This window comes from Chiloscyllium plagiosum, chromosome 40 (assembly GCF_004010195.1).
Source record: "Chiloscyllium plagiosum isolate BGI_BamShark_2017 chromosome 40, ASM401019v2, whole genome shotgun sequence".
Taxonomy (NCBI): Eukaryota; Metazoa; Chordata; class Chondrichthyes; order Orectolobiformes; family Hemiscylliidae; genus Chiloscyllium; species Chiloscyllium plagiosum.
In genome coordinates, this window is record NC_057749.1 from 278,749 (window position 1) to 293,301 (window position 14,553).

Genomic DNA, 14,553 nt, shown 5'->3' on the forward strand with positions numbered 1-14,553 from the left:
TGTAAATTCTATCATATTATGATCACTGCCTCCTAAGTGCTCCTTCAGCTTGAGCTCCCTTGTCAAGTCAGCCTCATTGAACAACATGAAATCCCAAGTGGGATCCATCACAAACTGCTTCAAAAAGTCATCTCATAGACATTCCACAAATTCCTTTTTAGAATCCCTACAGTATGGAAACAGGCCCTTCAGCCCAACAATTCCATACCAACCCTCCGACGAGTAACCCACCCAGACCCATTCCCCTTCATTTACCCCTGACTATGGGCAATTTAGCACGGCCAATTCACGTAACCTGCACATTTTTAGATTGTGGGACGAAGCCAGAGCACCTGGAGGAAACCCACACAGACACAGGGAGAACGTGCAAACTCCACACAGACGGTCTGGAGGCTGGAATTGAACCCGAGGCTGGAATTGAACCCGAGTCCCTGGTGCACTGAACCACCATGCTGTCTTTAGCACAATGAGTCTGACATGACTTGAATACGCAACCTTCTGATCTGGAGTCAGATGCACTAATGTTGCACCACAAGCCCACACCCAAAAAATATTTTTTAAAAGCCAACTGCACCTGGTATTCCCAGGTGGTCTCCCATCTAAGTACTAACCAGGCCTGAGTCTGCTTAGTTTCTGAGATCAGATAAGGTCAGGCATTTTCAGACTAGTATGGCTTGCGTTTTCTTATGATCCAATACCAACCTGATATTCCCAGTCCACCTGGACATTGAAATCCCCATGATCACTGTAATCTTGCCTTTCTTACACACCTTTTCTATCTCTTGTTGTACCTTATGCCCCAAATCCTAACGATAGTTTGGGAGCCTGTACATAACTCCCATTATGGTTTTTTACCTTTGCAGTTCCTCAACTCTACCCACACAGATTCCACATCATCTGACCCTATTTCATTTATTGCTATTGATTTAATTTAATTTCTCATTAATAAGGCCAAGTTTGTACTAACTATCCCCTCTGCCCACCTGCCTGTCTTGTCGATAGGATGTATATCCTTGGATATTTAGTTCCTAGTCCTGTTCCCCTTGCAGCCATGTCTCCATGTTTCCCACCACATCATGCCTGCCAATTTTGATGTGCACCACAAGCTCATTACCTTACTTTGTATACTGCATGCATTCAGATACAACACCTTCAGTCTTGTATTGACCGTCCCTCTTCTCATTATCATTCATTTATTCAGTGTGTTTGAAGTTTGATTCCTAACCGTTTCCAAACACTCTGTCCTATTTCACTGAGAGGCTATTGCCCCCAACAGTATCCAAATATCCATCCCTAATCCTAACCTGTTAGAGATGGGAATAGTCACAGGAGACTCCTGCACTACCTGCCTCCCTCTCCGAGCTGTCACCCATCCACCTGACTGTACCTGTGGTGTGACGACCTTCCTGTAACTGGTGTCCATTATACACTCTGCTCCCTGTATGCTCCTCAGAGTTTCCAACTGTTGCTCCAGCCAAGCCACACAATCTGTGAGGAGTTGCGTCTGGTCATACTTCCTGTGGGCATAGTCATCAGGGACACCAGTCGGCAATGTTCACCCACATCTGGCAGGAGGAACACACCACAAATTGCCATCTGTGTCCTTTTACACAAAGAAAGATAAAAGAATCTTAGCTTGCCTTTGCCTTGCTTGTCTTTCTCATCGAAGCCCAATATTTTGCTTATTCATTTAATTGTACTCTTTGGGATTTCTTTACTCATATCATCTTGTGAAGTAGATCTAGTAAAAGTGAACTGGCAAATTAGGTTAAGAAATACATATTGGAGGCACAGTTATAGATATTTCAGGTAATATTTCAGAACACACAGAATGGATACACATCAACTGTTCACAATGAACTAAAATATTAAAGGTAGTATCAAACTTCAAGAAAAAGCAAATAATTGTTCAAAGATTGGTGGCAAGTCAGAACATTGAACATAGACATTACAGTGCAGTACAGGCCCTTCGGCCCTCGATGTTGTGCCGCCCTGTCATACTAATCTGAAGTCCATCCCACCTATACTATTCCATGTACGTCCATATGCCTGTCCAATGATGACTTAAATGCATTTAAACTTGGTGAATCTACTACCCTTACTACTCTCTGAGTAAAGAAACTACCTCTGACATCTGTTTTATACCTATCTCCCCTCACTTTAAAGTTGTGTCGCCTCGTGTTTGCCATTCCCATACTTGGAAAAAGGCTCTCCCTGTTCACCCTATCTAACCCTCTGATTATCTTGTGTGTCTCTATTAAGTCACCTCACAACCTTCTTCTCTCTAACGAGAACAGCTTCAAGGCTCTCAGCCTTTCCTCGTAAGGCATTCCTTCCATACCAGGCAACATCCTAGTAAATCTCCTCTGCATCCTTTCCAAAGCTTCCACATCCTTCTTATAATGTGGTGACCAGAACTGTACACAATTCCCCAAGTGTGGCGGCAGCATAACCTCCTGGTTCTGGAACTCAATCCCTCTATTAATAAAGGCCAAAACACTGTATGCCTTCTTAACAACCCTGTTAATCTGAGTGGCGACTTTCAGGGATCTGTGTACATGGACACCAAGATCTCTCTTCTCATCTGCACTCCCAAGAATCTTACCATTAGCCCAGTACTTTGCATTCCGATTACTCCGTCCAAAGTGTATCACCTCACACTTATCCACATTAAACTCCATTTGCCACCTCTCAGCCCAGCTCTGCATCCTATCTATATCTCTCTGCAACCTACTACATCCTTCATCACTAACCACAACTCCACCGATCCCTTAGTGTCGTTCACAAATTTACTAACCCACCCTTCTAAGCCCTCATCCAGGTCATTTATAAAAATGATGAACAGCAGTGGATCCAACACTGACCCTTGCGGTATGCCACCAGTAACTGGACACCAAGATGAACATGTTCCATCAACTACAACCCTCTGTTTTCTTCCAGCAAACCAATTACTGATCCAAACTGCTATGTCTCCCACAATTCCATTCCTCCGCATTTTGTATAATAGCCTACTGTGGGGAACCTTATCGAGTGCCTTGCTGAAATCCATATACACATCAACCTGTGTACTCTCATCTACCTGTTTGGTCACTTTGTCAAAAAACTCAATAAGATTCGTTAGGCATGACCTACCCTTCCCAAAACCGCGCTGACTGTCCCTGATCAGATTATTTTTTTTCTAGGTGGTTATAAATCCTCTCTCTTATAACCTTTTCCAACAACTGAAGTGAGACTCACTGGTCTGTAATTACCAGGGTTGTCTCTACTACCCTTTTTGAACAAGTGAACCACATTTGCTATCCTCCAGTCCTCAGGCACTATTCCTGTAGACAATGATGATTTGAAGATCAATGCCAAAGACTCGGCAATCTCTTCCCTTGCTTCCCAAAGGATCCTAGGATATATCCCATCCGGCCCAAGGGACTTGTCTATTTTCACACTCTGCAGTATTTCTAATACCTCTTCCTTGTGAACCTCAATCTCTTCTAGTGTAGGTGCAAAGATATTTTTAAAAATGAATGAAAGCTTAATATGGAGTACGAGAGGAACTAAACAAAAATTTAAAGACTGTAAAAGTTTCTATAGCTATTTTAGAAAAGAAAAAGCTTAGCAAAATGAGTATTGGTCTTACAGAAAATTAATCTGGGAAATGATCATTGAAAATAAAGAGATGACATGTGAATTTAACCTATCTTTTGAAGATTTAATTAGATTTATTGACACATACTCAAATAAGTACAGTGGAAAGCTTATACCACCACTTACAGTGCCATCTTAGGTACCTGCATACAGCTTCATAGAATCCCTACAGTGTGGAAACAGGCCCTTCAGCCCAACAAGTCTACACTGACGGGAAACCCATCCAGACCCATTCCCCTACCCTACATTTACCCCTGACTAAAGCACCAAACTGAACACTATGAACAATTTGGCATGGCCAATTCACCTGTCCTGCTCATTTTTGGATTGTGGGAGGAAACCCACAAAGACATGGGGAGAATGTGCAAACTCCACACAGACAGTCACCCAAGGTTGGAATCAAACCCAGGTCCCTGGTGGTGTGAGGCAGCAGTGCTAGCCACCCTACCACTTCTTACATTACAGATAAATAGACAAGGTCTTTTCCCTGGGGTGGGGTTGCCCAGAACTAGAGAGCATAGGTTTAGGGTGAGAGCAGAAAGATTTGAAAGGGACCTAACGGGCAACTTTTTCATACAGAGAGTGGTGTGTGTACAGAATGAGCCTCCAGAAGAAGTGGTGGAGGCTAGTACACTTACAAAATTTAAAATAAATCTGGATGGATTTATGAGTAGGAAGGGTTTAGAGTGACATGGGCCAAGTGCAGGCAAATGGGACTAGATTAGTTTAGGATATCATGGACATGCTGACCATGCAATTCATCTAGTTTTGGGTATTTGCCTGTTGTTAAGCCTGACAGAGCTTCACATTTCTTATGCGAAGATGTGCAAGTTCCTCATGGTCCCTTTTCCTGAATTCCATACCTACATTCTCCTTTTCTAAAGTGAAAACCAAAGAGAATTATTTATTCAACACCCTTCCAATATTTTGTGGCTTCACACACAGGTTGCCCCCTTGGTCTCTAATGGGCCCTTACTCTTCCCTTTAATGTATTTATGAAATACCTTAGCTTTCTCTGTAACAATATTTACAAGACCATTTACATGTCCATTTTTGCTGTATTAGTTGTTCCCTTAAATTCTCTCTTGCTCCTCCTCTATTCCTCTAAGGCTACAGCTGAATTGCTCCCTGTGGATTGCTAAAAGCCTTATGCTTCTTCCTTACCCAGTTGTGAATTGCCCTAGACATCCAGCATTCTCTAAAGTTATTGCTTCTACATTATTCTGAAGGGTGTACGTTGGACCGTACTCTTCTCAACACCTTTTGAGTGCCCCGACTTACTTGCAAGGAGTTGCTCCCAATCTACTGTGGCTCGATCCTGCTTTATTCTAATAAAATCTGTCCTCCCCCAATCCAAAGCCGACTGTTGCAGGATATCTTTTTCCTTGCTTGGAACAAATATGAACCGTACCATGTTGTAGCCACAATCACCTAAATGATCCCCCACTGCCACATTGAATACTTGGTAGAGAAGCAGGAGACTGGAAGCAAGCCGACACCATCAGAAGGTGAGAAAGTCAACTTTTCAAGTGTAACCCATTGAATACTTTCCCCCAGAACCAGTTGGGCCTTCTACATATTGATACAAAATAAAACTCTTCAAAATAAAACTTTCAAGAAATCCATCCTCTCTAAACCCTTAGCACTATGTATATCCCAATTTATGTTGGGAAAGTTGGAAAGCAGTATTATCAGACTATTACTCTTATAATTCTCTGTACGTATTGGTACATGTTGACACTAACTACATGGTTAAAGAAAGAAATGAGGTCCTACAGCAGGAACTTAGAGTTACGTAGTAAATTCATGGTGAACTCCACAAAATTTGTAATCTCTGGATTATTTCCAGTGCCATGCGCTACTGGGTATTGGGATAGAAAGATAGGTCAGATGAACATGTGGTGAAAGGGAGGGAGGGCTTTACATTTTTGAATTATTTGGACAGCTTCTGAGGTTATGTGCGACCTTCACAAGCTAGACAGGTTGCATCAGAACCGGAATATGTTCAATATCCTCGCTGGGAGGTTTTAAACTAATTTGGCAAGGGGATGGGACAGAGTAAATTTAAAATGAGGAGTGAATTCCAAAAAAAAGGAAGGAAAATAGGACAGTTCACAGATGGAGAAGACATGGTAAGGAATGTGGCACATGGGAGGACCAGAAAGCTAAATTGTATCTATTTTAATGCAAGGAGATTGACTGGTAAGATTGAACCGAGATCATTGATCAGCAGGTCAGAATATGAAATCACAGAGATACAGTTGAAAGAAGAGCAGAACTAGCAGCTCAATATTCCAGGGGATAAACGTTTTAAATGACAGGAAGGTTTAAGAGGAATAGGGTTCTCATAACAGGATATTTCAACTGGGATCACCCAATTAGGAAACGATTAGACGGGATGGAATTTTTAAAGTGCATCCAGGAGAGCACTTTATAGATATGACATGGAGGAGCCAGTGTTGGACTGGGGTGGACAAAGTAAAAAGAATCGCACAAATTTGGTGCTTCCAAATAAATCTGTTTGACTATAACCTGATGTGTGATTTTTAACATTATATAGATAGTCCCACTAGAGATGGCGCAATACTGAACCTAATCCTATGAAATGAAGCCAGTCAAGTGGTTGAGCATTCAAAGTTAAGAGACTAAAACTCTTGTTCCAGAGTCATTATTGGAAAACGATAAAGATTGTGCAGGAATTAAGTGTCTGAATTGGGGTAAGGCCAATTTCAGTATCATTAGACAGAATCTGGCAAACATTAACTGGGAGCAGTTACTTGCAGATATGTCTTCATTTGGAAAATGGGAGTTTTTTTAAACGTAGTAAACTGAGAGTTCAGGGCCGGTGTGTTCCTCTAAGAGTCAGTGCAGACTCAGTGGACCAAATTATGTCTTCTGTACTGTAAGGATTCTATGATTCATTGAACTATACACCAATCAGGCACAGGCAAGGCGACTAATGAACCTTTGTTCAGAATCAAAAAATCTAATTCTAATTTTATTGTCCGCCCAGCAACAACTGTAGTCCAATCAGAGACACTTCACACCAGCACTGAGGAGAATATAACAAATGACAAATTGGTAGCCCTGCAGAGGCAAGTCAAAGGGACAGGGGATGCTGAGGACAGAGGCAAGGGATGACTCACTAACAGAGTTTCCTTGTCCCATATGGAATCATTGAGCACCTGTGATCCAATCACTTTGCCCAGTCCCTCACCCACACTGCTGATGAGCTGCCTGTGCAGTTTGATGTGTCAGAGATTCTACATTATGATAGGCTTTTTACAGCTAGATTAATACCAGGATAAGGATCCTCAGAGATGAAAAACTGGTTCAATCCTTCAAAGTTGCGTCACAGGTTAGCACGACACAAGACTCCCCAAACAAGTGCTTTACTCCGAGCTCAACAATGGAAAGGGGATCACTTGGACTGGCCTGGGAAGCTGCCCTTGACTAGTTTTGCTGTGCCTCCAGTCTGATGGGTGCCCTCATGGACTTCGTTGTGGATAAATGCCCGAAAACCTCCAGACATATTTTACAAAAGATGATGTGTGTATGGCACGAATGCTCAGGCCACATAGTACAGGTGCTAGAGTAATGCCCAATTAGGTGTATGTTCCTTTGATTGAGGATTACTGCAGAGCATGGCCATCTGCCTAGCTGTGTGATTGTGTCAACTGGCAGTACAAGGCACAGCGTGGCAAGGCAAGGCCTGAATGGCACAAGCATGCCATTTGGTACCAATTGAATGCAGGCTGAGAGAGAAATGGAGCAGGCCTGGTAAGTAGCCTGGTCCATGCTGTGTGATTGCTCCTTTTCCTGTGCGGTACCTGTATGTGATGCAGCTGTACACCCCATCTGCCAGTATACCCTGCTGGACCAGTCTGCCCTGGCAGTGCCAGAGGTTGGAAGATGCCTGGACAGTCATGATGACTGGAATACCCAATGTATGTGATGGAAGTGTACACGTGACAGATGTTGGTGGATTGTACTCTGGGCTGAAAATGCGTTGCTGGATTAGAGTTGGGGTTGGGGTTGACTGTGCCCGTGAGGAAGGGAGAGACTATTATAGCAATACTTTAACATTTACCATTGCCAAAAATGCTATCAAAATCATTGGAAATGGTTATACTTTTAGTTGCAACTGAATTTTAACTATGAAAAGGAAATGAGACTATTTCAGTTATGATTAAAAGTAGAAGTAAAAGGAAAAAGAATAGACCTGGCAGAAGAAAGGGATAAAAAGAGAGACGAAAGGGAGAAAGAGAGAAGTTTTGAACTTTGGAAGTTGGCACTGAAAAGTGAAATTGTAGAGAGAGAGGCAAAAGGTGGGATTAGGACAGTGGTGAAGAACAAACCCATTGTAACTAAAGCTGAAAATGTGTTGCTGAAAAAGCGCAGCAGGTCAGGCAGCATCCAAGGAAGAGGAGAATCGACGTTTCGGGCATGAGACCTTATTCAGGCTTATGCCCGAAACGTCGATTCTCCAATTCCTTGGATGCTGCCTGACCTGCTGTGCTTTTTCAGCAACACATTTTCAGCTTTAGTTACAATGGGTTTGTTCTTCACCACTGTCCTAATCCCACCTTTTGCCTCTCTCTCTACAATTTCACTTTTCAGTGCCAACTTCCAAAGTTCAAAACTTCTCTCTTTCTCCCTTTCATCTCTCTTTTTATCCCTTTCTTCTGCCAGGTCTATTCTTTTTCCTTTTACTTCTACTTTTAATCATAACTGAAATAGTCTCATTTCCTTTTCATAGTTAAAATTCAGTTGCAACTAAAAGTATAACCATTTCCAATGATTTTGATAGCATTTTTGGCAATGGTAAATGTTAAAGTATTGCTGTAATAATCTCTCCCTTCCTCACGGGCACAGTCAACCCCAACTCCAGCTTGTCCACCAATTCCGAAGGTTTTGCCTTACCTTTGGTAAAACACCTCAAGTGACTTTTTCCACACCCAGGAAACTCTTAGCCACAAAAATAACCATTATTATACGAGGCACACCCTACTTAAACAACCGAAAAAAGAATATCAACACTCACCACCTTCAAGTCCAATATTCCTAAAACCAACCTGGAATTAGAGACTTTGATCCTGATAAAAGCCTCCAGTTTGTTATGGAGTAGATCAATTCCCTCAAAACATATCAAGGAAATAGCCTAGACCTTAACTTTTATCACATTTAAAGGCAACTGTAAGGCACTGCATTCCAAATGTTTTCAATTGGCCAAACTACCAGTTCTAAGTAAAAAAAAACACATTTAATTCTTACAGTACCATTAAAATACAAACAAATAAATAATGGAGAATTTGTATAATTTTAAGCTATCGAAATACTTAAATAAAATAATTTATTACTTAACTCCAACTCATCAACTGTTCAAATCAAGCAGCATCCCATAAACAAAGGCAAAGGCAAATTTCCTCACTTGCTATCCCCTCCAGTCCAGGAGAAGAAGCACCAATAGAATGAATCTAGAGCAGAGGCAGAACTCAAACCTTTTTTGGCAGCATCTATCAGCTTCAACTTCAGAAACGGTGGCACACTGGTTAGCACTGTTGCCTCACAGCGCCAGAGACCCGGGTTCAATTCCCGCCTCAGGCGACTGACTGTGTGGAGTACTCCCTGTGTCTGCGTGGGTTTCCTCCGGGTGCTCCGGTTTCCTCCCACAGTCCAAAAATGTGCAGGTCAGGTGAATTGGCCATGCTAAATTGCCCGTAGTGTTAGGTGCAGGGGTAAATGTAGGGGAATGAGTCTGGGTGGGTTGCGCTTCGGCGGGTCGGTGTGGACTTGTTGGGCCGAGGGGCCTGTTTCCACACTGTAAGTAATCTAATCTAATCTAAGTAATCTAATCTAAAAAACCCTAACTTCAACAACTGAGAGCAAAACTAAAACTCTCGGTCAGTATGAGCCTGAGTCCACCCACTCATGCTTCTTTTGTCTAATTTAAAAAGGAACCCAAAGCTATTTTGTCTGTTTCCATGGAGTAGACACCTTGGCACCAGCTTTCTCTCCAAGAGAGACTACACAGAACAAACTCCTATTGTATTTTTACAAGTATAAAGGTAAAGATGGTTTGCTATAGTTGCTATAGTTGTTCAGGGTATTGGTGAGACCATTCCATGGAGTACTGTATGCTGTTTTGGTCTCTTTACTTAAGGAGAATCAAAGGTCGATTGGAAACAGTTCAGCAAAGGTTCACTTGGCTGATCTTGAGATGACGGAGCTGTTTATGAGAAAATGAGTTTAAAAGAGAGAAGATATGACCACAATCAAATCAGCAATGATCTCACTGAATGGTAGTGCAGGTTTATGATTTCATAATGAGGAAAGAAAGGAGGCAGTCTAGCAGTGTTGGCAACATTGCAATGTTGAAGACAGGGGATGTCCTAGAGGTGAAAGGAACAGAATCTATTCAGTCAGAGCTAAGAAACAATCATGGTACAACTACATTACACATACTGGCCAGAAACAAGTTAGAAATATATAGATGATCAAATTTGCAGATCAACTACAAAAAGAAATGCAAGAATTGTACGGAGGTTATAATAGGGGGCTTAATACTAACTTCGAGGAGAAAGTGAGGACTGCAGATGCTGGAGATCAGAGCTGAAAATGTGTTGCTGGAAAAGCGCAGCAGGTCAGGCAGCATCCAAGGAGCAGGAGATTCGACGTTTCGGGCATAAGCCTGAAGAAGGGCTTATGCCCAAAATGTCGATTCTCCTGTTCCTTGGATGCTGCCTGACCTGCTGCGCTTTTCCAGCAACACATTTTCGGCTTAATACTATCACAGTGCTCAATCTGATAATTGAAGTCCCCTGTTGTAAGGTTAAAGGCAGAGAGAAGTGAGAGTTTCAATAATGTATTTGGGAGAATTTTCTACATCAGTATGTTTTAAACTCATTGGGAAAGGAGGCATTGCTAGGGAATCAGTGGGCCAAGTGGATTGAGTCCATAGAGAGACATCTAGGAGACAGTAATCATTGTATCTTATGACTATGGAAAAAGAGAAAGGGCAATCTAGTTTTATGGACCAGACCAGATCCAAAGTATACAGTGGCCTAGACCCTAATTTTATATTCTTTACAAAACAAATGCAAGGTGCTGTGTTCTAGATATGATTTGATTAGTACATTACCAATCTTTAATTAAAACACAATTTCATCTTACACACAGTTATAATACAACAAAAAGAATTGGCATAGCTTTACTCTATGAAAAACCTAACAAGACAAGGTATTATTTAACCATCAAATATAGACAGCATCCCATAAACATGCCCTTGGAAAAGGCAATTCAGGAACACTTATTATTCTCATAAGCTATCTTTCTCCAGTCTGCTGGAAATAAATACCAAAAGAAAGGCATAGTATGGTCACATCTGGCCCTTCCTAAAAAAATCCATGAGCAAACATGACTTCATTTTCATAGCCTTTAGTCCCATACTATTAGTATTCTACATTAGAGCTACACATTGTATTAATTCTGAGTATGTAAACATCCAATAATACTATTTATTTCAGTTTGTTCCTTTTGTCACTGAACATTCATCTTCTTTCATCAAGTTGTGACAAAACATCATTTACATTTTTTTTGCCCTGCCTCATAAATGTCAGGGGGGCTGTCAGATCAGTATACATAATTGTCTCAGATACATTACTGGCCACATAAATGTCCAAATGTTGCAAAGATAACACCAAACTAAGGGTCTCTTTCTCAATGGTGAAATATTTCTTTTTGATAAATATTCAATTTTTGGGGAAAATACCCAGTAAATCTTTTCATACTCTTGTAAGGGTACTGCACCGACATAGCCCCTTTGGAACAGGTTTGTGTAATTGGGTATTCTTAACACTGGGGTGGTGTTCAATACAGCTTTCAGGCTGTCAAATGCCTTCCGATATTCATCTGTACACTGAAATTTTCTTCTCTTCTTCAACAGGTCCTTGGAGCAACCATATTGCTAAAGGTCAGTCTGAATTTCGAGCAAAAAAACAAAACCACTCAAGCCCAATGCTTCCTTCTTTGTTGACAGTATGGGAAACTCCCAATGACCTTTGACTTCACATCTGTCTATTCCATTGGAATGGTTTTTGCAAACTCACTGTTAGCCAGGTATATCACCAAACCCACCTCATGAAGTCAATCAAACATTTCTGCAAGTTGCTCCTCCAAATGTTCCATGTGTGACTTAAAAAAATCAACAGGTTGTCTATCTACACTGCATAGTTGAATAATCCAGATATGATCTTATTGGATACTCTTTGAAATGTGGCTGGTGCATTCTTCAAACCAAATGACATGACTTTAAACGGGTAAAGTCCATTTGGAGTCATGAAAGCCAAAATTTCCTTCTCCATTGAAATACTGTTTGAGCATATTGACTACAGAATGGCCTCTGGAAATCTGGTAGACACATCCATTATAGTAAACAAATATTGATTCCCATTTTGTTTGAGGGACGGGTCCTGCACAACCAATTAAGGGTCATGTAAAGGGCTCCTCAAATGTTGGGATGGGTATACTGTCACCTTGTTAACCAGTCTACCATTCAGAACCTTGTTGAACATCTTACTGAATTGGATGTAGGTTTGCTCGCTGAGCTGCAAGGTTCATTTACAGACGTTTCGTTTACCCACTAGGTAACATCTTCAGTGGGCCTCAGGCAAAGCAATGCTGAAAAGTCCTGCTTTCTATTTATATGTTTGGGTTTCTTTGGGTTGGTGATGCCATTTTCTGTGGTGATGTTATTTCCTGTGATGAAGTCACTTCATGTTCCTTTTCTCAGGGGGTGGTAGAGGGGTCTAACTCTTTGTCGAGAGTGTTTCGGGGTGGAATGCCACGCTTCTATGAATTCTTGTGTGTGTCTTTGTTTGGCTTGTTCTAGGATGGATGTATTGTCCCAGTCGAAGTGGTGTCCTTCCTCATCTGTATGTGAGGATACTACTGAGAGCGGATCATGTCTTTTTGTGGCTAGTTGGTGTTCATGTATTCTGCTGGCTAGTTTTCTGCCTGTTTGTCCAATGTAGTGTTCATTACAGTCCTTGTGCGGTATTTTGTAAATGACATTAGTTTTGCTTGTTGTCTGTATAGGGTCTTTCAAATTCATTAGCTGCTGTTTTAGTGTGTTGGTGGGTTTGTGGACTACCATGATGCCAAGGAGTCTGAGTAGTCTGGCAATCATTTCCAAGATGTCTTTGACAAAGAGGAGAGTGGCTAAGGTTTCCTGGATGTGTTCTGTCTGCTCATTTGAGTTTGTTGCTGAGAAATCGGCAGACTGTGTTCATTGGGTACCCATTCTTTATGGATACACGGTATAGGTGATTTTTCTCTGCTCTGCGTAGTTCCTCTGTGCTGCAGTGTTGGTTTCCTGTAGATGCTGGTTTGAAGTTCTGCATTGGCTGTTCGCTTTACTGTGACATCTAGGAATAGCAGTTTGTTGTTGTTTTCCTCCTCTTTAATGAATTTTATGCCAGTAAGGGTATTATTGATGGTCTTGAGGGTTTCCACTAATTTGTTTCGTTTTGTGATGACAAAGGTGTCATCCACGTAGCGGACCCAAAGTTTGGGTTGGATGGTTGGCAGAGCTGTTTGTTCAAGTCTCTGCACTACTGCCTCTGCTAAGAACCCTGAAATCAGACATCCCACTAAAAGACAACCAACTCAGAAGAAATCCAGCAAATCATCAGACATTAAGCAACATTGGTGCGACTACCTGTCTGACGGTTTGCTGGGTTTCTTCTGTGAGTTGGTTGTCTTTTAGTGTTGTTTCTAATGCTAAGACATCTTTCTTGTCCGCATCCTGGCAGTTGTAATTTAATCCTCTTACTAAGAGGAAAAAGGGAAGGAAACACTTTCAATACACAAGAAAGGAAGGTACTAGAAAGACTAAAAAAACATTGTTATCCTACCTGCAGACAAAGAACGCTTGACAGTCATTCTAAATCGAAGAGATTACATTGAAAAAGTGAACGCTGTACTTACAGATACCAACACTTACAAACAGGTGTCAATAGACTCAACCCCAAAACTAGAGAACCGAATCACAGCCCTACTCAAAAAACTTCAGAAATCTGGAGAAATAAATAAGACCAACTTTCAAAAACTGAAACCAGATGGATCCAACACACCACGCTTCTAAAGATTACCCAAAATTCACAAACCAGGAGCCCCCCTCTCAGACCTATAGTCTTGCTACCTGGAACACCAACTTACAGATTAGCCAAGGAGCTACACCAAAGACTAAAATGCTTAGTAGAAGATTCACGCCACTCCATCTAATCCACCCAAGAATTCCTGAAGACTATCAAAGACACTAAGATAGAAGAGGATGAAATAATGGTCTCCTTAGTAGGTCTTTAGTAGGTACATCCACATACGGAATCAGAAAATGTTCTTGTATACACTTAATTCCTCTCCATCCAAGCCCATAACACTCTGGCAGTCCCAGTCTATGTTTGGAAAGATAATTATCATTATCACCCTATTATTCTTACATAACAAAGAATGCAGGGAAGTACTATGAATGAGATGTTTAATGTATCTTACACCATAAAGACCGATACAAAATATCTAACTCCTCTGCCCTTTCCTTGTTCCCCATAACTATCTCCCCATACTTACTTTCTAAGGGGCCTACGTTTGCTTTGACCGTCTCCTGATTTTTATACGCTTAAAGAAACTCTTAAGAGTCATAGAAATGTACAGCATGGAAACAGACCCTTCAGTCCAACCAGTCCATGCCAACCAGATATCCCAACCCAATCCAGTCACACCTACCAGCACCCGGCCCATATCCCTCCAAACCCTTCCTATTCATATACCCCTCCAAATGCCTCTTACATGTTGCAATTGTACCAACCTCCACCACTTCCTCTGGCAGCTCATTCCATACACGTACCACCCTCTGAG

General features: G+C 41.5%; 2 protein-coding genes and 1 pseudogene across 2 annotated transcripts in view; 2 read left to right on the forward strand and 1 right to left on the reverse strand.

Annotated features, from left to right (window-relative positions):
* fbxl22 (F-box and leucine-rich repeat protein 22) overlaps nt 1–11,816 on the forward strand; it is a 49,986-nt gene extending 38,170 nt beyond the window's left edge. Inside the window, exon 3 of the mRNA XM_043680134.1 lies at nt 11,585–11,816. Within this exon, the coding sequence (XP_043536069.1) occupies nt 11,585–11,609 (25 nt within the window). The 3' untranslated portion in view covers nt 11,610–11,816. The remainder of the gene's footprint in view (nt 1–11,584) is intronic.
* Nucleotides 563–678, reverse strand: LOC122542665 (annotated as a pseudogene).
* A 341-nt stretch (nt 11,817–12,157) lies between the features above and the next one.
* Nucleotides 12,158–14,553, forward strand: part of usp3 (ubiquitin specific peptidase 3) — a 232,318-nt gene continuing 229,922 nt past the window's right edge. Inside the window, exons 1-2 of the mRNA XM_043680112.1 lie at nt 12,158–12,161; nt 12,928–12,932. Coding sequence (XP_043536047.1) covers nt 12,158–12,161; nt 12,928–12,932 — 9 coding nt within the window. The remainder of the gene's footprint in view (nt 12,162–12,927; nt 12,933–14,553) is intronic.